This window comes from Panthera pardus, unplaced genomic scaffold (genome assembly GCF_024362965.1).
Source record: "Panthera pardus isolate Hobbes unplaced genomic scaffold, ASM2436296v1 HiC_scaffold_20, whole genome shotgun sequence".
NCBI classification, from domain to species: Eukaryota; Metazoa; Chordata; class Mammalia; order Carnivora; family Felidae; genus Panthera; species Panthera pardus.
In genome coordinates this window covers 85,676,702-85,701,356 of record NW_026526766.1, presented here as the reverse complement: position 1 = coordinate 85,701,356, position 24,655 = coordinate 85,676,702, and the positions used below count along the sequence as shown (strand labels likewise).

At 54.6% G+C, this 24,655-nt stretch overlaps 1 protein-coding gene across 1 annotated transcript in view; it reads left to right on the top strand.

Annotated features, from left to right (window-relative positions):
- Positions 1-5,931: 5,931 nt before the first annotated feature.
- The window catches only part of NIBAN2 (niban apoptosis regulator 2), a 53,236-nt gene continuing 34,512 nt past the window's right edge, over positions 5,932-24,655 (top strand). The window contains 1 exon segment of the mRNA XM_053908301.1: positions 5,932-6,176. Within this exon segment, the coding sequence (XP_053764276.1) occupies positions 6,122-6,176 (55 nt within the window). The 5' untranslated portion in view covers positions 5,932-6,121.

Sequence of the window (24,655 nt, the reverse complement as noted above, 5' to 3'; positions counted from 1 at the left end):
TCAGACTCTCGGCTTCTGCTCCGGTCATGATCTCACGGTTTGTGGGTTCAAGCCCTGCTTCAGGCTCTGTGCTGACAGCGTGGAGCCTGCTAGGGATTCTCTCTCTCTCATTCTCTCTCTCTTTAAATGAATAAATAATCTTAAATTTAAAAAAACTCAAAAGGAAGTTTATATCAGCCATTCTGCTCTTAGAAATTGATCCTCAGACAATAATTGAGGAAATAAGTGTCTGATCGTAGCAAATAGTTTAATGGAGCCACACAATGGAAAATTATGCAGCCGTAATATTAGGGGCTTCTAGGTGGCTCAGTCGGTTGAGCATCTGACTCTTGATTTCCACTCAGGTCATGATCTCATGGTCCTGGGATTGAGCTTGGTGTGGGGCTCAGCACTGAGTGTGGAGCCTGCTTGGGATTCCCTCCCTCTTCCTCTCTCTGTGCTCCTCTTCGGCTCATGCTCACACACACACACACACACTCTCTCTCTCTCAAAATAAACTTAAAAACAAAACAAAACGAAACGAAACAAACAAAAAACACCAGATGTCCTCAGAAAGGACCTCTTTCACAGAACTGTGGTAAAGATTAAATAGGGCAGAGGGTTGCAAAGCCCACAGCTGGGAACAGCAATGTTGTAATTATTTCTCACTCTCTGCCTATTTGCTGGCACGGCCATACTCCCTTGGCTGACTTGGGTGCTATTGGGTCCAAGGTGGAATCGTGACCTGGGGAGGTGGTGAGCACCCGGTTCCTGGAGGTATGCAAGCAGAGGCTCCCAATGGCAGACACTGTAGAACAGACTTTGCTATCAAGCAGGGAACGCAGTGGGTGTGGCCACTGCCGGCCTGAGCCCGTGAAGGTCTTGGAACAAGGTCTTGGCACAGGGATCAGGTGGAGGTCTACTGTCGTTCTCACCTCCAGTACCCAGGACAGCGATTCTGCACGTTGCGGGTGCTCACCCAAGCTCCCGTTGTGTTGACACTGGGGATGTCATGTTGAATGAGGACAGTTCCTGTCATCAGAGAGGAAGATCCATTTCAACAAATAACTGCACACCAAATAAAGTCATTACGAATGTGCTGATTGTGATGAGGCGCTAGGAGAAGTGGCGGACAGGAAAGGCCGTTCTGACAAAAGGCCGTTTTAGCTGAGGTCTGGAGGATGGATGGTGCTTGGTGGGGCAAAATCGGGAAAGGGAATCAGCATGTGTGTAAGGCCTGACGTAGATGGAGCGGGGCTGGCGTGAGGGTGTGAAAGGTCAGCAGGACTGGAGAAGGGCTGGGGCAAAGGCGCAAAGGGGAGGCTGGTAGGAGCCTTAAATGCCACGTCTAGGGTTTGGGTCTGACTTCGTCCTTGAGGACAGTGGGAGCCACAGGAGATTTGAAGCAGGGGAATGCCACGGTCATATCTGTGTTTTAGAACAATCCAGCTGGCTGTCCACTGAGGAACAAAATGGGAGGCTGGAGGTAGGGAGGCCACTAAAGGGTTTGCAGTCAACGGGGGGGGGGGGTGGGGTGCAGTCATGGGGCCTGGACCTGGGTATGGCGGAGGAGCTGGTCACCAAAGGAGCAAGAAGGGCGGGGAGCAGCCAGAGTCGAGGTGACAGTTGGAATGGCTGTGAGCTGTGTCTCCTTCCACCACCCAACAGTTAATAAAGGGGGGAGGTCCAGGCAGGGTGCCAGGGTCCCTTCCGTGCAAGGGGCCATGCCAACTAGGTAAACAGCAGTGGACACATGATACTCCTTAAAAACAAAATCCTGATTCATTCACAGTCCCTTGTTGTTTACCCAAGGTGTTTGTTTTTTTTCTCCTGGGCTATTTCAGGTCTGACAGGTTTGTGGGGAGAGCAGAGCCGGGGCTCAGAGCCAGCTGGGAGGGAGAGAGACTGATGGGGCAAGGAAGGGCCTCTCTTCCTTCTCACAAGGCCGGGAAGGGTGCCTGCCTGGGCCCCTACTGTATGTTCTGGGGCAAATCCCTTCCCTTCTCTGGGCTGCTGTCCAAGCTCTGGGTCCTCGACCTTCTGGAGCCTCCCTTTCAAAGTAAAGTATTATTATTCTTCACATTTGAGTCCTCCTTTCTAAAAGTGCTCTAGGGTGGGGTGGGGCAGGGCAGCCCTGCAGAGAGGCAGCTTGGCAGAAGCCACTTCCTGACAAAGGACTGATGAATCAGGGGCTGTAGGTGGCATTCTCTGCCCAGGGCGCTGCAGTCCCAGCAAGTGGGCATGGGGAGCCTTCCCTCCCTGCTCCAGACCTGGACCATTCCTCTCCTTTGTCCACATGCCTGGTATCTTCCACCAGGCTCTAGGGCCTGGGCCGAGGGACAGGCGTGGGAGAGCTGGTGGATAGATATGACATCCAGAGCCTTAAAAAAAAAAAGCAGAGACACTCCTCACCTCCACCTTGCAGAGGTGAGAAGAAATTCCTCCTTATAGAAAGAGCTCTTAAAAACCAATAAGAAAAAAAAAGACATTCCAATAGAAACCCAGGCAGAAGATATGAATATTCAAACCCCACAAATGGCCAAGAAATGTATGAAAACATGCTTTCATTTATTCAAAACTGAAAACTGAACAGTAAAACAGCCTCAAGTGTAGGGGCAGAGGTTCCCAGTTTCTCAGAGTTGAGAAATTCTCCTGATGTCTAATTTCCTGAAATCCTTTCCTCTTCCTCATATATGACTGATGACTGTATTCATTTTTCTTTCCTTTAAAAAATGTCATTCTTCCACCACGCCACCCACTCTGGCTTTATTTATTTATTTATGTATTTAATTTTTTGAGTGAGAAAGTGCGTGCTCTCATGCAAGGGAGGGGCCAAGGGAGAGGGACAGAGAGAATCTCAAGCAGGCTCCACGCCAGTACAGAGCCTGACTTGGGGCTGGGTGAGGGGCTGGACACAGGGCTCGATCTCACCACTGTGAGATGGTGACCCGAGCCGAAATCACGAGTCCGCAGCTTAACCTGAGCCACCCAGGTGCCCCTGGCCTGATTTACTCATGTAAAGAAAGCCGTGGAGAGCTGAGAATTTTTAAAGAAGTTTACAATCTTTTCAGAATAAAGTAAACAAAACAAAACAAAACCTCTACGTTCTGGACACTCCAGGGGCCTCCCATCTGGTCCCAGCCGTCTATGGCAAGGGCCCCTCTCTCTTCTCCCCTTGGAATAGCTCCTGGGCCCATAAAGACTCATCTCCCTTGCCCTTGCTCTCACTGACTCCTTTTGCCTGGCATGCCCTCTCCAGGCCTACCTGTCCGGCGTGTAAGTAAGGGCGGCTATGTGCTTCCGGTGGAATATCATCTTTTGAAAGTCCTTACAATTGGTAATTCTTCCCATAAAGTAGTTGTGAGGGCTGCCCGATAGGGCAGGGAATGCCTTTGGCATGATGCCTGGCATGTGGCACACGGTTCATACATGGTAGCTCTTTCTGGATCTTCATGGAGTGGGCTTCTCTTTGCCAGTAGGTCTCAAAGTGTCACCTCCTAGACTGCCTTCTGAGGTGGCACTCCTACTCTTGTCAACTTAATCCCTCATCCTCTTTTGTTATCGTAATGTTTATCACTTTTTTTTTTAATTTTTAAAGACTTTTTAAAACGTTTATTTGTTTTTGAGAGAGAGAGAGAGACAGACAGAAACACACAGAGTGTGAGAGGGGGAGGGGCGGAGAGAGAGGGAGACACAGAATCGGAAGCAGACTCCAGGCTTTGAACTGTCAGCACAGAGCCAGACGCGGGGCTCGAACTCATGGACTAGTAAGATCATGACCTGAGCTGAATTCAGACACTTAACCGACTGAGCCACCCAGGTGCCCCGGCACAGACCATTTCCATCCTCCCTCATAGTTCCCCTCTGACTTTTTTTTTTTTTCCAGTCAATTCCCCTCCATTCAACCCCTAGATAAAAGTGTGTGTGAAATGAATGAATCTTGAATTGGGACTGGCCCCAAAGTCTGGAGGGAGCTATTCACATGTATATACAGCACTCTTAGGGCTTACGATGCCTTTCTATTTTCATGATCTTAATTTGCTTCTCATATAAGGCCACGGATGCTCAGAGGGGCTAGGTGACGTGTGACAGAGGGTCTCCAAAGCCAAGAAAGAGGGGGGTCCCTGGGCTAGGGGCCTGGCCCTCTGGGCGGTTTGTGGGTGCTCCAGGCTGACAGGCCTGGGTATACCATGAAGACTGGCAAAGGGCTGTGTGTGGCCCTGCCTCTATCCTAACCGTCCCAGGCCTCCGGTCTGACTGAGGAGATGCCCTGGAGTGTCCAGATGCCAGCCAGTTCCAGCTGTACAACCAGGGTAAGCAAATCTTTCCCATCCCTATAGTTTGGGCTGTGGGGAAAAATGCAACTAGGCTAGTAGTCCCTCTTGATTCTGGTCACTTCTGGTTGCTCAAAGAGAACAGACACAAATGTCAGGAGACTTGGCTTCTGGCTGGTTTCTGCCTCTGCCTTGCTGTGTGACCTTGGGAAGTCACTTGCCTTCTCTGGGCCTCCGTTTCCATCTCTGTAAAGGAAACCAGTAATCCCTGCCAGCTTGCAGGCACTGTGCTGGTCACTTTGTTACATGCTTTAATCCTCACAACAAAGCGTCATTATTCTCATTCGACAGATGAGGAAACCGAGGTTCAGAGTAATGCCACTTGTCTCGGGTCACAGCGTGGGTAGGCAGGGCAGCTGGGGCAACTCGTTCCCCCCTTTCCCCTGCCCCCAGCATCTTGCAGAGGGCCTAGCAAGCAATTTATCACCTGTATGCTGAGTGACCGGTCAGCCCCTGTCCGCATGGATGAGTTGCCGGATTGCCAGTATCACATTGATCGACTTCGAACCTCCCTTGGGTGGTGCCGACAGGACTGAAGGACCAGTGTTCAGTAATGTGAACTTCTTTATCAGCATTCTTTGCCTGTGTCACAGCTACCGTAAGAACTACCCAGTTACAGGGAAAGCACCGGTGGTGAGTACTCAGTCACCAGGGTAAGCAGGCAGAAACTGGATGACCTTTGGGGTGCAGTACTGGAAGACCAGGGTAAGCAGGCAGAAACTGGATGACCTTTGGGGTGCAGTACTGGAAGTCTGAGCATCAGCAGACAAGGAAGGCCTCTGCCACCCCCAATCCATGATTTTGGGGATCCCAGTTGTTAACCCGGTTCCCTCACTGGCTTGGGAGGTGGCCGGCGTAGGGTTGAAACCCCGGACCCACCCATGCCCAGCCCCGCAGGCCCGACCCATACCCACAGACCGTGCAGGTCTGTGGGGCTGATCTTTTACAAACTGGAAAGTTCTATTGTTTTCTCCATTCCTGACCTGCCCTGTCCCACAAGCTACCTCCGAGAGTGAAACACCCATATGCTGAGCCTGAGGAATGTCCGCCTGGCACCGGCACCGGGGGTGCCTTTGGGGCTCCAGCCCTCCCTGCCACCTCCCCTTTCCCCGCACTATTGTGCAAGGCAGGCGGGCACACCTTCTGGGGCAGGTCGGATCAAGGCCAGGAACTTCCTGAGAGCGGGAGGTGGCGGGCAGGGCTGGGGGCGGGCCGAGGCGGGGTGCGAACGCCGAGTTCCCGCACTTCGGCTTAGGCGTCCCCTACCAGTTCCCCCACGACCTCCTCGGCGTGATTCTCTTCCCGCGCGGACAGGGGAGGAGGTGACCCCAGGCTGGAGCCCCCCAGGGCACTCCTCGTTCTTTCAGATGCCCCCACCAGCCCCATCTCTTTCTTCGGTTCGGTCTGGGCCCGGTGCGCCCCTCAGAGCGTCTCTCCTCGCTCTCCCTCTCTCCTGCTAGTCTTTGTCCCGGGTCTCTCCCAAGTCCCGGCGTCCCGGGTCCCTCCCCCCCCCCCCTCAGTCCCGCCCTCCAGCCGGCGGCCACGGCGGGGGCGGGGCCCGGCTCCGGGGGCGGGGCCGGGCGGGGCGGGGCGGGGCGCGGCGGGGCTGCTGCGCCGCGGGCTGGGGCGCGGGGCGGAGGCGGCCGGCGGGACGGACGCGGCCGGGGCTGGAGCGCGGGCAGAGCGGAGGCCGCAGCCAGGGGCGGCGGGAGCGGGACGGGCCGGGCTCCATGGCGCCAGCGGCGTCCGCCTGAGCAGCGCGAGCAGCGACGGGTGGCGGGCGGATCGGGCCGCGGCTCTTCCTCGCCATGGGGGACGTGCTGTCCACGCACCTGGACGACGCCCGGCGCCAGCACATCACAGGTGAGTCCCGCGCGGCGCAGCGCACTGGGGGTCCGGAGGGGAGCTCCAGCTCTCACCCCAGTCGGCCGGCCGCGCCGGGGCTGGGGTCTCCTGAGAGTCAGGCCCCGGACATGGCGGGAGTGGCTGGGGACCAAGTCCTGCGCCTGAGCTTGTTCCCTCCACATTCGGGCGCCTCTTCCTGCCCCCTTATGAGCTCGCCCTTCCCCCTCCCGAGGGAAGGCGCCCCCCACCCTCTGCTGGAACCCCCTGCGAGCCGGTCGCTTCAAATCCCCCAACATACTACCCTGAAGGAGCTGTGGCCCACTCGGCCAGCGTGTCCCGAATCTTCCTCACTGTCCCGGTTCCCCGCTGGTCCTGGCCCCAGCCCTAGTACACGTGGCTGAGGCTTCTAGGGACAAGCCCATCAATGCCTGGACTGCGCCTGGGGAGTAGGGCTAGGGAAAGATTGGGTGCCCAGAAGGGCTAGGTCAGACCCTTGCCCTTCGACTCAGGCTCAATCAAGCAGGGTGCTCTTGCTGGCAGGCGTGTCCGGTGGGGGGCAGGGGGAGGCTGGTCAAGGCCGCAGCCCAGCCTCCTCAGCCCCCTTCTGCAGTCAGCCCTGCTCCCAGCCTGTCACTGCACCGTGGCCACTTCTTAGAAGGGCAGCTGACCCCGGGCTTCCTGGGGAAGCCCCAGGACTGCAGCAGGGTCCTGGGTTCCTCCTCCTCCATCCCCGGGAGAATGGAGAGAGAGAGTGAGAATCTCAGAGTGCCTGGGAAACTCAGTTTTGTGGCTCACCTCTCCCGCCCTGGGTGAGGCTGCCTGGGTGGAATCCCAGCATCTGTTTCCCAGCCGTTAGTTCTTAGGGAAGTCTCCTAATGGACTGGCACCTCAGTTTTCTCCTCTCTGAAACGGGGTGAATAATTTCTTATTAGTGAGTTGTTGAGAGACTCAAGTGGCCTAATTTATGTAGCTTGCTTAGCACAGGGCCCGGCACAGAGGAAGCACCAGTGCATGGGGTGCTGGACCATATGGGGTGCGGGCATGGGTGCAGCCTGTGGAAGGAGGAGTCTGCTCCTCTTGTTGGCTTTGCCATTCCCTGTCCAGTGAGCCCAGAACACTGTGTCCACCTCCATTTATCTTGATGTGTCCCACAGTCCTGTAGAGTTTCGGCAGCTGTCGGCCTGCTTGTACCCCTTGAGTAGAGGGACCAGGTGTCCCTTAACTCTGTGTCTCCAGAGCCCCACAGTTGAGAGCAAAGAAGGTGCTGGGGAAGGGTTGTCCAGTGACTGTGGTGCTGGGCCTGCTGCCTGAGTTCCCCCTTTGTGCCAGGCCTGGGCCCGGATGCAGGGGTGAGGGTGAGGTAGAAATGAGTCAGACCCTCTCCAGCCTCAGACCAGCAGGGGGTTAAGTCCTGGAAAAGCCTCCTTATAGGACAGGCCTGGACTCTGGGAGGAGGAAAGCCTGGGGCGGAGTCTTCCTGTCCCCTCCCTGTCGGTGGCTGCCTCTTGGGGCTCTGTAACAGTCCATCCATTCACGACCTCCCGTTGGGGCCCCTCACCGGCCTGGGTGGGGTGTGCCTGCTCCTTCTTCGGTGGGGTTTTTCCTTCCCCCACACCCAGCTCTTGCTCTCCCCCACCTTCCTACCTCCTGGGCTGAAAACTGCCAGCGCCCCCCACCCCTCCATTTTACACGGGTGGAGACCGCAACCACAAAAGGTGAAGTGTCCTCTCCTGGACAGGGTTGGGTTTGTTATGTGGATACTAGGCTGACTGGAAGAGGGTTGTGCCCACTCAGCCTGCTGGCCCCTGTCTTCTCAACACTTCAGTGCTATTAATAACCCTCTTCAAATGCCTCAAATTCCTGGTCCAGGCTCACCTGAGGGAGCACCTAAAGTGGGGGGTTGGGAGGTTGGAAGCAGGCAAAAGCCTCTAGCCCCCTCCCAAGGAAGCAGGCCACCCTAGAAATTCCTTTTGGAGAGGATGAAGGCTGGCCTTTGCCACCTCCAGGGATCCATGCACCCTCCTCACCACACCCAAGGAGCAGTGAGCACGTTCCTGCCTGACAATTAAAATTCCAGAGCCCTCCCTACCTGGGGCCACCCCTTTGCATTTGCATTTGGAACATCCCTTCCCACCGGCCTTTGAACTCCGAGGCCTGTTAGGGTCCTGGGGCTTGGCCAGTGGCTCCTGCAGTTTTGTGCCCACCCTGAGCAGGTGAGCAGGTGAATGCCAGCCTGCAGGTCCTGGCAGAGGTCAGGCACCCTCCTGTCCATGGTGCCATTTTGCTGCTGCGGCACCTTTCATCCTGGGATTTCAAAGCCGCTGGCAAGCAGGGGCTTGTTCTCAACTAGCAACTCTGTGGGCTTGGTGGCAGGATGATTCCCTCCTACTTTCATGAGGGAGCTTGTGTACAGGAAAGAGCCCTGGCCTGGGAGCCAGACAGTCACTCACTTCCTCTGGGTCTCAGTTTCCCTGGCTGTGAACTGATGGCTGTGGGCTACCCGATGGCTGAAGTCCCTTCTGGCTCTGAGAGCCTAACGGTCCCAAATTTTCTCCATAAATCTCCTCCAGATCTGGGCCAGCTCAGGGTCCCAACACTGACTCCACATTATATTAGCTGATGTGAACTTGGGCCAGCATGTTAATCTCAATTTTTTAATCTGTAGACTGGGATATTATAATAGTAGTTTCCTGCTGGGCACTGTTGCAAGGATTTAATGAGATAATGTTGGTAAGAAACTCAGCCCAGGGGCGCCTGGGTGGCTCAGTCGGTTAAGCATTTGACTCTTGATTTCGGCTCCGATCATGATCTCACGGTTTGTGAGATCGAGCCCTGTGTCAGGCTCTGAGATGACAGTTAGGAGCCTGCTTGGGATTCTCTCTCCTCTCTCTGCTCCTCCCTGCTTGCTGGAGCCCACTCTCTCTCTCAAAAGTAAGTAAGTAAACATTAAAAAAAAAAAAAAAAAAAAAAAGAAAGCAGCCCAGTGCTTTGGGAGATAGCAAGTGCTCAGCGAACAATTACTATTATTATTGAGAATTGTCACTTACTCTCTGTTATAGATTCTTTCTTTCCAGTGGGTGAGGAGAGTGGCCAGGTGTTTGGAGTTTGAAGGGGGCAATTGTAGCTGTGGTTTAGATCCTGTTTCTCTGAGATTTGTTCAGTCCCGGGCATCAGGGTGGATACTGTTCTTTGGATGCAAGAATCCACCAGGTTTTTAGAAACCTTGAATTCCGTGTTCCTCGTGCATTGGCAAATGTGTGAGATGGATGTAGGCTATCTGGAGTGAGCCGTGAGGGCAGTGATGAGGCCCCCTTACGACTAGGAAGGAGCTAGGACATGGAGAGGTGAGGGATTAGGCCAACCCACACCTTCTATCTGGCCCAGAGGACCCGACTGGGATGAGAGCATGGAAATGTCTCGGTGGTCCATGTAGGTGGTTCTTTGCCACGCAAACTTAGATCAAATAAGTGTGGGAGGGAGCTTACTGTTACTCAGGATGTACAAGGAGGGGCGGGTGCTGTGCCCTTGGCAGGAATCCTGCCAGTGCCTAGGGGGTCGTTCTGCTTCTAGAACAGCCTTGAAGGACTCAGCCCCTCGGGAAATTCTTTTGGCCGGGATGAAATTGTGGGAGCCAAGGGAACCTCCCTCCCGCCCAAAACCGCCTCCCGACACACACATAAACTGCCCTAAGATTTATTACCCGAAAGGGCTGCTGAGGGAGTTTGCCAGTCCCTGTGCGTCTCCCTTCTGCCAAGCTCACCTTTCCCTTTGCTACATCTTTTTTAAATAGCCGCTTTATTGAAACATAATTCACCTGCCAGACAATTCCCCCCCCCTTAAGTGTACAGTTCAGCGGTGTAGTGTGTGTGTGTACATTCACAGAATTGTGCAACCATTGCCACAGTCAAGTTGAGAATCAACCCGGAGAGAAACTCCGTACCCCTTAATGGGAGGGACCGCACCGCAGGCAACCACTGCCCGTGCTGTCTGGTTGCACAAGTAATGCACGCGCAACGATTTAGGGGTGTAAAGTGAGAAAATGGGCACTCCCTCCCTCTGCCCTCCCTTCACTCTCCCTCCTCGGGAGAAACCGCTGGAGTTCGGGGTGTTCCTGTGTCTAAACATACATCTGTGTGTACACATGCATTTAGCTCTGTTTATAAGAAGAGGTCCAATTGGGGCGTCTGGATGGCTCAGTCTGTTAAGCGTCTGACTCTTGATTTTGGCTCAGGTTGTGATCTCAGGGTTCGTGAGATCGAGTCCTCCGTGGGGCTCTGTGCCGAGAACACGGAGCCTGCTTGGGATCCTCTCCCTCTCCCTCTGTCTCTCTGCCCCTCCCCCCCCCCTTAAAAAAAAAAAAAAAAAAAAAGAAGAGGTCCAAGTATCTCTCTCTATGGTTTGACTTTTTTCGCTCGCTGTATCGTGAACATCTTTCCACATCAGAACACGAGTCGGCCTCGTTCTTCCATGCGTGGATTTCCTTCTGTGCGGGGTGCCATTTTTTTACCCATCCCCTCATCAGTGGACATTTGGGTTGTTTCCAGTGTTTTGTGAGAATTCATGGTGCTGCCCAAACCTTGCACACGTGCTGAGCCAGGTTCCCGTGTCAGAGAGGGAACTCCGGGGTCACGTTTTCATGTATGAACATGTAGCCTCTGAAAAGGCTGTACACACTTGGAATTCCTCCCATCAGTACCAAGTACCTCTGTTTGGAGTGTTATTATCCTTTTTGACAGTCAGATATGAGAAAAACGGTATCTCGTGTATTTATTGAGCCAAAACAGATAATGCCTTTTTCCACATTGATTTTACAAACCTACCTCTTCACATTTGGGAAATGGCCGTAGGTCCCCGGAGCGAAGGGAGGAAGGTGTCCCCTTTCGGCCATCCCCTCACCCAGGCGCGTGGCTTCCTGGTTGCTGCCCTGGGCTTTGCAGAGAGACCGGGCCGGCCGGAAGCAGTGCCCAGCCCCGCCTGGGCCACTGCCCGGAGCCAAGGTCTTCACCCCCAGCCCCTGGGGGTGAAGCGTCTGGGGACTCTGCTCTGCTCTCGTGGCAGTCTTACATAACGAGCCTTTTGTTGGCCTTGACCCTGCCCTGCCCCTCCATCCAGCTTCGACTCTGTTCCTTTCCCATTGTCCAGGCCTGAGCTCTGGCCTCACCCCTCCATCCTTCCCATACACATGGCCAAAGAGACCTTTCTAAACCCAAACTGGGCCGTGGCCTTCCCTCCCCACCGCCTGAGGAATGAAGTTTAGAGACGAGGCTGGGAATCACTGGCTGCCATCCTGCCATCAGCACTCCACTCGTTAGCAGTATTTCTCTTCTGTGTTTATTGTTCTACCTTGCTGAGACCGTGACTCAATTTGTATCTTGCTCCTTTCACTAAAGGGTTTATAATAACCATCCCTCCCTGGTCTTTAGAACCTCCCTGGAAGCATTCCCAAAGGCTGTAGTGGTCCTCCCGAGGCCATCCAAACAGATGTTTTCTTAGCCTTACCCCTAATGCCGGATATTGCCATGTTCCACTGGGACTAGACGTTGGTTTTCAGGGGCAAACTGAGTCACTGTGTTTGTTTCCTTTCCTGCTCTGGTCAGCTTCCCTGCTGAAGGCAGATTCACCTCTTGACCTACTCTCCCCCAGCCTGCTTCCACCCATCTGGGCATTTTGAGGGAGGCTCCTTTCTCGGAGCCCCCAATACCTCTGAGCATCTTTCCAGGGGGAGTAGGCTCCGAGGGGAGCTGTGAGCTGGGGACGTGGACTAATGACATTGGCTTTTGAGTGCTTCGCCAGCCAGCCTGTGGCCCATGCAGACTCCACTGATATGTCTTCTGCCTGAAAATGGTGGCTGATAGAGCAGGGAGCAGCCATATCAGGCTCTGAATGATACCTGGGTACCTGTAAGATTAGACATCATTTAAGTGAGCATTTGCTACGTGCCAGGCCTTCCTTTACCTGTATTATTTCAATTGAATCCTTACCCTCTGTGCTTTATCCCAACATTTTACAGGTGGGGCAGAGCAAGGCAGCGGCAAGGTCCCGACTCGGGAGTCTAAGGCCTTAGCTGTTAAAACCGTGTTGCACAGTGACTAGACAGTTCCTGGTGCCCAGACTGGGCCGGAAGGCAACGTGGAAAAGGCCACAAAGAGAGGCAGGCGGTGGGGGTAGGGGGCCTGGGAGAGGAACAGAGTAGCATGTGTCAGAGGCTCCCGTGGGTTGCACAAATAGATCCCTCCCGACATTACTCAGTCTGGGACTCAAGTCACTCTCTGACCAGTCCTGTTCTCCTCCGCGTGGCCTCCTCCTCCTCTGCAGGCATAGCTCATGACTCACTCACCCTGGGTCTCCTTGCAAGGCAGGCATCAGGCATCACCCTGCGGTTGCAGAAATTCCTGAGCCAATTTTTCCTTACCCTCTGCCCGCCCCCGTTCACTTCCCGGCCTGAGGAAGAAGGGTTTTCTCTACACAGCGCTGGGCAGAGTTTGAAGGAAAGGGGAAGGCAGATACCTAACTTTAAAACCCTCGAGGGTGGAATGGAGCCACGCCCCTCTCCTGGTAGAATTTTAGGGCCTGAGTCACAGAAAGGCTCATGCATGCAGTCTTCTGATCTCACAGATTTAAAACTGGAAGAACAGGCGGTGCCCACCTCTGCTGGGCACCTGGTTCCACCCCCTGGGAACTGTCCATTAGAGGTGCGTTACCTGTGGGCTACGGAAGTGAAGGGACCTGCCCAGCGGCAGAGTGGATGGTAAGTTGCAGGAAGCAGGGAGTCGAGAGGTTCCAGGCAAGGCTTTGCGGTCAGACTGCTCGGGTTTGAGGCCCAGCTTTGCCACTGGAGGGACTGGTGTTTTCGGGGCAAGTCAGTCACCCTCTCTGAGCCTCAGTGTCCTGTGTGAAAGAGGATGAGAGTGCTGTCTTCTTAGGGTGTGAGGTCAAGAGTGATGGCCCCTGGATGGGGCAGCACAGGGCCAGTGGGGGGGTGAGGACGTAATGAATGGTAACTGTGATGAGGGGCACTTCGTGGAGGGAGATGTGCCAGGTTGGTCCTGTGGCCCTAGGCACCCTTGCCCTCTGTGTGCGTCCCCAGGAAGTTGGCATAAGGAGCACCATCCTGTGACCCTGGACACCTTGGAGGATGGTGAGGCAGAGGCTGTGGCAACATAGCAGAATCATTCAACATCATTCAACAGCACTGTCCTCTCTGCCTGACGTTGGGCGGGGCATGGAGGGTAAACAGACAGAAAGATGGGAACACGCCCCCTTGCCCGGGCACATGTGTCCAGGACTAGCCTTGCGGCTCTCAAGCCTGGTCCTGATAACCTGTGTGCCTATGAGACCCCACAGAGGTGTGGTAAGCTCTGGCCCCAGATGCACTTGGTCGTACTTTTCTTTAAAAAAAATTTTTTTTTAAATGTTGTTTTATTTTTGAGAGACAGAAAGAGAGAGAATGCGAGCAGGGGAGGGGCAGAGAGAGAGGGAGACACAGAATCCAAAGCAGGCTCCAGGCTCTGAGCTGTCAGCACAGAGTCTGACATGGGGCTCGAACCCATGAACCATGAGATTATGACCTGAGCTGAAGTTGGACGCTTAACTGATTGAGCCACCCAGGTGCCCTTGGTCATTCTTTCTTTTATTCTTTCAGTCGGCAGTTACTGAGCACCTACTGTGTGCCAGGCACTGTACCAGGCACAAGGACACGGTGACGCATGCTTTTCCCTGGCTCTGGCCCACATGCATTTCCCGGCTGGCCGCCCCTCTGCAGGGTGAGCGAGGCGTGTTCTTAGAGGGGCAGGTCCTCTGTGGGAAGGTGTGAGAGGGGCTGGCCTAGTGGGTGGGGGGGGGTTGAGGTGAAGTTGGGGGAACCAAGGGGCCGGCCTTGGAGGGGAGGGGACTTTGTCCCGAAAGTCCTGGGGAGGGTTAGGAAGGTTGGTGAGAGGAGGAGAGCCCAGGGTGAGGGATGGTCTGGACCAGTGAGATGGGAGTGGGGCACATCAGGGGACAGTGCGTCTGGGGGAGATGGAGTAACCAGTCCTCTGCGATGGCGATGTGCAAGGCTGGGGACAGCTGGCCTCTGTTCTCGTCAGCCCTGTGGGGTTGATGGATCCTGTGGGTTGTTTCCTCAAGGCCTACAGTCTCTGTTCCTGTTCTTCCAATGACGTGAAACTCACGCCCTTCCTAGGCAGCTCTGAGTAGGAGAACCTTCTTGCCTTCCAAGGGCAGTGGGGAAAGGGCTGGGCCTGGATTCTAAGGGGCCTGGTTTTGAGATCCTGTCTCAACTACCCTGTTATTTGTCAGGTGTCTTCTCTTCGCTGGGCTGCAGGTTCCTTATCTGTGAAGTGGGTGCAACCAGAGCCCAGACCTGCGAGGTTGTGAGGGATCAATGGGGTAACGTGGATAGAAGTCTTTGTGTTTAAGAAAGCATTGGCTCCTGTTGGCATTAGTCATTACTGTGTGTATGGCCCACGGTAGGACATTGGCCAGGACTGTCCCTCCTCGCGGGGTGATCCAAAGTGCAGGGTGTGGGCTCCAGTGGGTAACTGGGCTCCCAGAAGGAGCAGAGGAAGAATCCATTGTGGTTTGCAAAGTGTGAAGCCCGCTTTCCCACCCACTGATCTGTGGCCAAGCCAACTGTAACAGCTGTCCAGCCGCCTCATGCTGAACAGAGCTGTTTGTGTCCAGCCAAGTTTGTTAAGCCAGAATCTTCTAGAAGAGTCCCTTGGGCAGGAAACTTCTCATGCTGTTGTGCTCCACCTGCCTTTCATCCCCCTACCTGCTAGCAGCCATTTACGGGTGCAGACTGGGAGGTGAGGGCCTCAGTGCTGGACCTCTGGCAGGTCCTTCTTCCCCTCTGGCCTCGCTTTGCCTATCTGTGTAATGGGTCACTAGGACAATAGTGCCCTTCTAGCTCTGACCTCTTGGAGCCTGTAGGCCATGGCTGCATTGAAGGGGAAGGTGTGATATTTATTGCCTGATGCCATCTTGCTCTGGAAGGAAGAGCCCTCTCTGGAAGCTGTCTTATGCGGGACCCGAGCCCGGTGGTGGGGACGAAGCAGTGACATGAGCCCCGATCTCATGGGACTCGTGCCAGCCCCGAAGTTTCCATCAAGCTGGATGTGATGTGGTTTCCGTTACAAAGATAGAGGATCTTTATGTTTTCCAAAGTGCATGTTGGTTTAAACCACTTGGTCAGCCCAGCTCAAGAGGCAGCATGTCTGGTCTTGACTGGGAGGCAGCTGGCTTCTGCCACCATGAGCCCTGTGGCCTTGGGCAAGTTGCTCTCTCCCTTGGTGCCTCAGCTGTCTATAAAACGGGAAGGTGAGCCCTGCTTCTGGGATGTGAAGATTCTGGGAAGCTGTTGTTCTGGCACATGGAAGGTGCTAGGTAAAATGGCAGCTCCATTTTAGCGGAGTCGGGGGTGGGTTGGGGCGAGCTGTCATCTGCCCTGGCCTGCCAGGGATTTCGGGGGTGATTCCGACATCCAGAGGGGGAGTGAGCTGACAATTGTACTTCTGTTTCACTTTTTGTTTTTGTGTTTTTGTTTATTTTTTTGGAAATGTTCCCTGGTGTGGGGGGGGTGGGGGGCAGGGAGAAAAGACAACAAGATTTTGGGAGTGGGGGGGGGGCCCGCTGGGCTAGAAGGGAAGGTTTACCTCAGCTTTACTCCTGGCTACTTGGGCCACAGCCTCACTTCGGCCTGGATTTCAAGCTTGCTGATGGGCAGTGTCTGCTGTTCTTTTTCTGGCCTAGACCCTTCTTCCTCCTAGCCAGGAAGGACCCTTTGCAGTCATCTTAACCAACCCCCTGCCATTTCGTTATGGAGTAAATTGCAGCCCAGAAAGAGCAGAGGACATACCTAGGGTGTCAGAGGCCGCAGAACTGGGACGGGAATGTAGGGCCCTGACCCTTGCGCAAGGCCCCCTCCATCCCTGTCCCCATGGCCAGCCCCAGGCGGCACCGACTGGTCAGGGAGGGCGTGGCTGGCCCGGGTGGGGCTGGAAAGGTTATAATTTTGAAAACCCGAGTAAACAAACAAAGCCGTCCGTGGGAGAGAAGCAGCCCTGTGCCGGCCTTACAGATAGGCCTGTGTCTGAGGAGACAGCCCCGGCCTGTCCACACGCAGACAGCGAGGTGTTGTGGTGGATTAAAAAAGGCAGCGGTACACTCCCCTCACGCCCCCTCTCCCCTATTTAAGTCTGCTGGGAATCGGGGAGGGGGGTCACTGCCCAGCCTGGCCGCGGGACGGCCCTCCTGGCTCAGCTCAGCATAGCCCTGGCCCCTGTGGGACTTTGGGCAAGGGGCTTCTCTCTGGGCCTCGGTCCCCGCCCCTTTCTCTAAAACATGGTGATCCCATCTCTCCAGGAGGGTGACGAGGGTGGGAGATGCCTTGAGCTGGGTGGTTGAACACAGGGAGCTGGACAGAAACTTCATTTCTTTGTGGCTGGAGGCGGGGCCCCCTCTCTTAAGCAGAAGGGTTACTTTCTCAGTGACCCGAGAGTCCCGCCTGCTCCTGGGAGACAAGCCTCCAACCCACGTCAGGCTGGAGCCGGGGCCTCGAGGCTCAGCTTTCCTGTTTTCCTGTTGAGCCGGGGGCAGAAGCCGGGAGACAGAACGCCGCTTCTGGGGCTTGCCCTGCAGTGTGGGGGCTGGGCTGCCTGTCTGGCCTGGAGCCCCCCAGGGTGGGGCCCAGCAGACTTCCTGTGAGATTAGGGGCAGAGCCTCTTTGCTCTCCTTCCCTTTTCCTGAGTCCCCTGTGTGGTCTCTGAGACTCCAGCCCTGTGGATGGGAGCTCCGGCTAGCTGCCACTCTGAGCCTCAGTTTCCCCCATGGTGCAAGGAAGGGGTTGGATGAGACACTCTCTAGGTCGGCTTCCAGGACTCTGAAAGGCCTTGCAGGACCCCACAGACTAACCCCCTGAAGCTGGGAACACCCTTCCCTGGGTCCCGCCCATGGCAGGGCTGGGTGGGGGTGGGGGTGGGGGTCCCTCCTCCAGGCTCCGCCTCCAGTGGTTGTGGTTGATTCTCATCTATGGTATGAGTTCCACGAGGGCTCCCCTTACGTCAACAGTATGGCCGGGCAGGTCAGAGCTTGCTCTAGTAGCTACTAGCCAAATGCCCTTAGGATGGTTACTTTGGTTCTTTATGCCTCAGAATCATTAGTTGTAAATTGGGGAGTGATAATAATACTTCCCCAGCTAAATTACATTATGTGTATTTATGAATGACATTTATGCATTCTTTAACACAGCGCTGGGCGCAGCAAAGGCTCCGTAATCAATAGGTATAATTAACGTTTATTAAATTGTTTTAATTTCTTAACCGTGACTGAATCATAAATGTCATCACAAGGTTTACGGTCTTGCAGCGTAGGGACCCCGAAGCTGTTTGGATGAAGGGTCTGGTAGGTGGAGAGGGTGCCTTGGGGGGTACAGAGGGGAGGCAGATGCAGGCGGGTTCAGAGCCCTGGCTGGTTGTGACTTCCCCTCTGCGCATCTGGAAGGAGTGGTTTGGGTCCCACCGTCTGAGGTCTGAGACCGCAGGCGTGGAGAGACCTCAGGCGTGGGGTGCGTGCAGCCACACACAGCTTCCTTCCTCCAGGCGTGTATTCCTCTCTGTCTGACTCACGGCTTTGTGCCTTTTGTTCTTGTCCTTGAGCCTCGGGGGTGAGGCCAGGAGAAGCAGGGGCCCAGGGATTCGCTCTTGGGCAGGCGGCCCCTCCCCCTGGTGCAGGACCCCCCCCCCCCCAACTCCGTCCTGGCGCCCTTGCTGACTCACTGCGCGTCAGGCACAGAAGCACATGCGTTGACCGTGGGCTCACTGTGTGCTTGCCCTGCCCGTGTAGAGCTCAAGGCTAGGCAGGAGAGACGTATGCAACAAACAGTTACCAGTCACTCATTAATTAAATAATTATCAGAGGGTGAATCATGACCAGATGCCCACCCTCCTCGTGAGCTTGCACGTGCTGGTCCTGTGAGGAGTGCCGTCCTGGGATTGGCTCTGCCAGGCCTCCTATTTGCCCTCTGGTCACAGATGAGGAAGCAGGCTCCTAGTGGCCATGGGACACGCCCAGGTCCCTTCTCCTCCTGGCGCCTCAGTTCCTTGTCAGGAAAATGGGCTCATTTGGGAAGGGTGCTGCTGCTGGCCGCACACAGGGCCTGAGGGTCTGCGTCACTGCAGTGCTGACCTGGCTTTGTAGCCCCTGAAATCCTTTCTCTGTGCGTCCCTAGGTGGACATATGGGGTACGGAGGTTGCTGTGATTAGAGCATTGGGCCCTCTAAAGGCTATATGGGAAATGGCTGCCAGAGGAACATGGTCCTTAGTCCCACCACCAGCAGGAGCAGCCCTAGAAAGGTGGCCCAGAGCCCCTGGTGAAGCCCGCCCGGCCCTTCCACACCAGGAATTTACTGAATGCAGCCAAATAGTTATATTATTTTAAAAACAAAAAAATTTTAAGCTTATGTATTTATTTTGAGTGGGAGAGTGAGCAGGGGAGGGGCACAGAGAGAGGGAGAGAGAGAGAGAGAGAGAGAGAGAGAGAGAGAGAGAGAGAATCCCAAGCAGGCTCTGCACCATCAGAGCAGAGCCCGTCGCAGGGCTCGAACTTAGGTACTGCAAGACCGTGACCTGAGCCGAAACCAAGAGTCGGATACTTAATTGGCTGAGCCCCCCAGGCGCCCCTAAAACAATTTTTAAAACAATGCTTATTTATTTTTGAGAGGGTGGGGAGGGGCAGAGAGAGAGAGGGAGACACAGACTCCGAAGCAGGCTCTGCTGACAGCTCAGAGCCTGACTTGGGGCTCGAACTCATGAACCACGATATCATGACCTGAGCCGAAGTCGGACACTTAGCTGACTGAGCTACCCAGACACTCCCAAATGGTTATATTACTTTAAAACATTGGTTACAATAGGAAAAAAAAAAAAAAAGGAGTTAGGGAAACAATGTCTATGGGTAGGTGATATCCAATGGCACAACAAGAAGCCTATAATTGGACTTCAGAAAGAAGATTTACCTCTACTACTAGGGGCAGTAGCAACAGACATCTACTGGGCACTGCTCTGTGCCCAGCCTGGGAGGCACCTGTGGCCGTGGATGGAGGGGCATGTGGTGGTTCAAGCCAGAGACTTGATTGAGATTGATTCCATGAATGGAGTCTCTCTGCGTGCCAGGCAATGAAGGTGGGTGTGGATGGGGCCAGTGAGGTGGTGCGGGGTCAGTGGGTTCTTGTCCACCTGGGAGAGTCTGCCAGTCACCAGTCTTCCAGCTTTTAGGTGCCTTCCACTCACTGTTCCTGCCGGAATGCCACCGCAGACCCCCTGGGCGATGTGCGTGACTGCTGGCGGCTTAGCACTGGACTTGGGCTGCTGGAGGTGTGTGAGGCACAGCACGCTTGAGGACTCCTTTCTGCAGTGCTCAGGGCTTCCCTCTGGCGGTCTTTCTTGTGACCTCAGCATTCTGTGCCTCAGTTTCCCAACTGTATGGCCGTGCTTACCGTACGGTGAGCTTTATGAGACCATGCCTGGTGCCTGGCACAGAGTAAACCCTCAGGAGAGGTTTCTGCCCTGAGGGTCCGGTGCCCCACCAAGGGGGGCTTGGCCTTTCAACTTGGAGCTTTCTCAGAGCTCCCCCTTTTATTGTTGATGTGATATAAGCAATATTTGATGATCAGAGAAAAATTAGAAAATAGAGTAATGAAGAAAATGAGGGGCACCTGGGTGGCTCAGTCGGTTAAGCGTCCAACTTCGGCTCAGGTCATGATCTCACAGGTCGTGGGTTCGAGCCCCGTGTCGGGCTCTGTGCTGACAGCTCAGAACCTGGAGCCTGTTTCAGATTCTGTGTGTGTGTCTCTCTCTCTGCCCCTCCCCTGTTCATGCTCTGTCTCTGCCTCAAGAGTAAATAAACATTAAAAAAAAAAATTAAAAAAAAAAAAGAAAATGAAAATCACCAGTGTTCCTACCATCCAGAAATAATGACTTTCAGGCATTTCCCTGATGCATAACCAACAGTGGGTTGTGGGCATCTGCATACGGGATTCATCTACCGACCCCACCATTGTTTGAGAGCCTGCTCAGGCTTGGTCATGTGTGGGGCTGCGGGTGTGGGATGGGGAGGCAGCCTACCGCCCCGCCCCCCCGCCATAGATCCCTTTTTGGGAGGACACACCCAACATGGAACCCTAGCCAGGGCTAGGGTTGTCTAGCTAGGGTTAGGGTGTCTTTGGGAGCCAGAGAAGCAGCAGTAGCCCAGACTTGGAGAGTCAGGGAAGGCTTGTTGGAGAAGGGAATGTCTAGGTGAGGCCGAAAGGGTGCAGGAGGAGAGGGTCATAGGGGGCAGGTCTGCAAAGGCCCAAAGCAGAGAGAGCACAGGTATTTGGGGGAAGCAGAGTTTCCCAGAAATTGGTGGTTTTCTGTGGTTCTTGCTGCCCTTAGGAGCGGCCCCCTTCATGCACCACACTTCAGTTGTTATTCAGAGTCCCTCTGTGGAGGGTGCTTGGTGGCTTAGTCAGTTGGTTAAGCATCTGACTTCGGCTCAGGTCATGATTTCACAGTATGTGAGTTCAAGCCCCATGTAGGGCTCTGCGCTGATGGTGCAGAGCCTGTTTGGGATGCTCTCTCTCTGCCTCTCTCTCTGCCCCCCTCCCCCACTTGTGCTTGCTCTGTCTCTCTCTCTCTCTCTCTCAAAATTAAAAAAAAAAAAGATAAAAACTTTAAAGTCCTGTGGGACTGGGATCTTCTTATAACGGGGGACATGGAAACAGGGTGATGTGTCCGCCCCAAGTCAGAGTCAGCAGACCCAAGCCTCCTGCCTCTCTGCGTGGTGTTCTGCCAGCCCGGAGCGGGCAGAGGAGGTTCAAGTGCAGGGCCTCCTCAGCTCTAGTTTCCCAGACCCATTTCAGGGGCTGTATCATTTAACAGAATCTGCTGGAAGAGAAAACTGAGGATCTGAGCTTAGGTGACCAGGCTCGGTTTGTGTAATGGGGGTGGTGACCTTTTCTGCTGCTGATGTGTGTGTGACCTTGGGCTGGCCTGGCCTGCTCCTGACCCAGCCCCACCTGTACTTAAAGCGCCTTACTGGGATTGGAGGGCCCCGGGCTAACACTGCCCCCCGGGCTGGGAAGGACCTGTTCTCAGGCCTGAGCTGGCCTTTCTGGCCCTGTCTTCCTCCTGTGTCTTAAGATGCCTGGGAGACCCAAGTCGAGGTGCTCTGGTGTAATCTTGCAGGGACAAATATTTGTCCCTGGTGCTGTGTTTGGTGCCGGGGATATGTCATGAATGAGACAGACAGGGTCCCTGTCCTCATGGGGGAAAATGGGACACTAAACAGTTAATTATTAAATGAAAGGTGTGCTGATGATTAACGGGGGGCTCTGACCCAAATGGGGCAGTGACTGTCCGTGTACCTGGCAGGTGGAACTGGGACCAGTTTGATCAAGCCTGAACGGCCCGTTCCCCTGGGCCTGCCAGTGTGGTCCTGGGTTGGGAGGGAACGCTTTCTGGAGTCACAGTTGGAGGGTGCTAAGGGTCTTGAGGGTCCAGCGCAAAGGAGTCCAGCCTCTTCACTGGACAGTCAAGATGGAGAGCTGGGAGGGGTGAGGGACTTGCCCGAGGTCAGGTGGAAGTCAGGTGCCTGACCTCCAGGCCCACCACTCTTAACCCTGAATTACTGCCTGGAGCCTGTGCCTGGAGCCTGTTCATCACCTCCAGGGAAGGCAGTGAGCCTGTCCCCACTATCCCTTAAGGGACACCCAGGGAAAGCAGGCATAGAACTTAGCTCTGTAGAGCGGAGTTTCCCATGAAGCACAGATGTGTTGGGCGGGGGTGGAGGGGGGGACACAGGCACCTGGAACGAGGAATGTGAGGCTGGCAGGGCCTCCGAGGGGATTTGTCCTCATACCTCCCCCTCTGGCCTCCTTTGGAGCCCGAGGAGACTTGCAGCTGGTGACCCAAGGGTGGGGCAGGTGCTTCGTCCTCTGCTGGCTCAGGGACAGGCCACAGGAGTCTTGTTATTTGAATAAGCTTTCCATCTTCTCTCTGCATAAAGCCTCTTCATGCTGAGGGTCCCCGGCGTTCCAGCCAAGGATTGGGTTTCCTTCTAGCCCAGCAGCGAGCACATGAGTAAATTTTCATATTGGCTCATCTTCCTCCTCCCCACCACCCCGCAGCCAGCCCCGCCCCCACCCTTGACTCCTTTTGTCTCTCCCTCCCTGGCTTTGAGAAGGCAGGAGCCCTCCCCCTGCCCCCACCTCACTTGCGGTCGGGACCGGGGAGGCAGACCCGGGGAGGTGTTTGTGCATGTATACACGTGTGTGAGAGAGATGGGCGGGCAGGGGGCCTTCTGGGGCCCGAGGCAGCCTGATTTGGGCTTGGTGAAAAGGAGGTTGGCATCGGAGGGGACCGGGCTAATGAAGTGGGTGGAATTTGTATCTCTGAGTTTATTTAGCCCTTTTCCGGTAAGGTTGGGCCACAGTAACTGGTACTTATTAGTGATTAGTTCTTATTGGAACAGCAGCTGGCACTTATCAGGCTCTTACCAACAGTCAGGCAGAGTGCCAGGCACGTCTCATGCAGTGTCTGCTTTTGTTCCCACAGCTACTCATCGAGGTGTGTATTATTTTTCTCCCTGTTTTGTTTTCTTATTTTTCTTTTTTTTTAAGTTTATTTATTTATTTTGAGAGAGAGAGAGAGAAAAAAAAATGCACATGTGTGCGTGCAAGGGAGGGGCAGAGAGAGAGGGAGAAGGAATTCCAAGCAGGCTCTACACCGTCCGCCCAGAGCCCAACAGGGGACTCAGAGTCATGAACTGTGAGATCGTGACCTGAACCGAAACCGAGAGTCAGATGCTTAACTGACTGAGCCACCCAGGTGCCCCTCTCCCTGTTTTATTGATAAAGAAACTGAGGCTTGAGAAGTCACAGTCAGTAGCAGAGCCTGTCTGGTCCCAAAGTTTGTGTTTTTACTCCTCTTCTTCCTCCTGGGACAGAATCTTCTCTCCAGCCTCCTTGTGGCCATCCGGCCTCTCCTTGCACACCTCCAGTGACAGGGAGCTGTTTACCTCTTAGGGTCACCTGTCCCACACTGGGCATCTGAGATAGTCTTCCCTGGAGTTCTGTCTTTGGTGGGTCACTTGAGAACAGGTTCCAGTTGGGCTGGGGTGTGTCTGTGGCTGGGTTTCCCCAGCAGTTGTTTTCCCAGGGAATTATCCAGCTCTTTCGCTGGGGGAGAACTAAGTCTGCCCTCCTTTCCCTTAGCAGCCCCTACCTGGCCCTTCATATGCCATTCGTCACATACTGAGCAAGCCTGAGCAAACTTGATGTTGAAACCCTAGAGGTGATTTTCATTATCATTGATCTGGATGTCTTAGTCAATGCAGTAAGATAGGAAAAAAGAGAGAGAGAGACAGAGAGAGAGAGAGAGAGGTATAGATACAAGATACCAGGAGAGAGATACATGGTCTTGCCTTGTGGACTTCAAAGCACTTTTTCATCTAGCTTTTCCTTTAGCTTTGAACAAAATTTTTTTCTAACTTTCCTTTTATTTATTTTGCGCACGCGCACGCGCGAGAGAGAGCACGTGCATTGGGGGTGGGGGGGGGGAGGGGGTTGGAGGGGCAGAGGGAGAGAGAATCTCAAGCAGGTTCCACGCCCAACGTGGAACCTGACACGGGCCCAATCCCAGGACCCTGGGATCATGATCTGAGCCAAAATCAAGAGTCGGGCACACAACAGACTGAGCCATACAGGTGCCCCCCCGACTCCAATTTTTTTTCTTTAATTTTAAGTATCATACACCCAACGTGGGGTGCAAACTCATGACCCCGAGATCAAGAGTCGCACGCTCTTCTGACCGAGCCAGCCAGGCACCAGCTTCTCCCCCAGCTTTGTCCATCCTGTGGGGCTCCCTGTGGGAACTGGAGGCTCAGACAAGGAGTTTGCCCACCTGCAGTGCCACAGAGCGGAGGAGCTGTGGTTGGCTGAGGTTTGGCGGTGTGCGGTCTGTTGCGTAGTTGCTTTCAGAATCTGTTGCTGTTTCTGCCTCCGCTTCCCCTTTCTGATTAGTTAACTCCTGAGGGATGAGGGCCCAGAAAGATGGGACCCCAAGCATGTCACCTTCCCGTCCCTCCGAGTGGCCCCCTGAGAGACTGAGTGGCCGTTGTTCTGTTTCCCCGTTCCTGCCCCCCACTTCATGGCATGAAACTCATCGCAGAGCACTGCTGTTTGCACAGATGGGCGCACCACGGGACCCCTGAGCTTGTGAAAGACCCCAGTGCCCACCTGAACACTCATTTCCTGGCCATCAACGCTCGGGCAGATGGAACTTCTTTCCATCAGTAGGCCTCGTTATTGATAACACAGGACCCCATCTGGTCAGGCTCTGTAGATCTCCTCATTTCATCAAATCCGAATGACAACCTGGCCAGATGGGTACTGCTGGTCCTCCCATTTTACAGCTGAGGAAACTGAGGTTCTGAGAGTATCAGTCCCATGCCCACGGTCCTACAG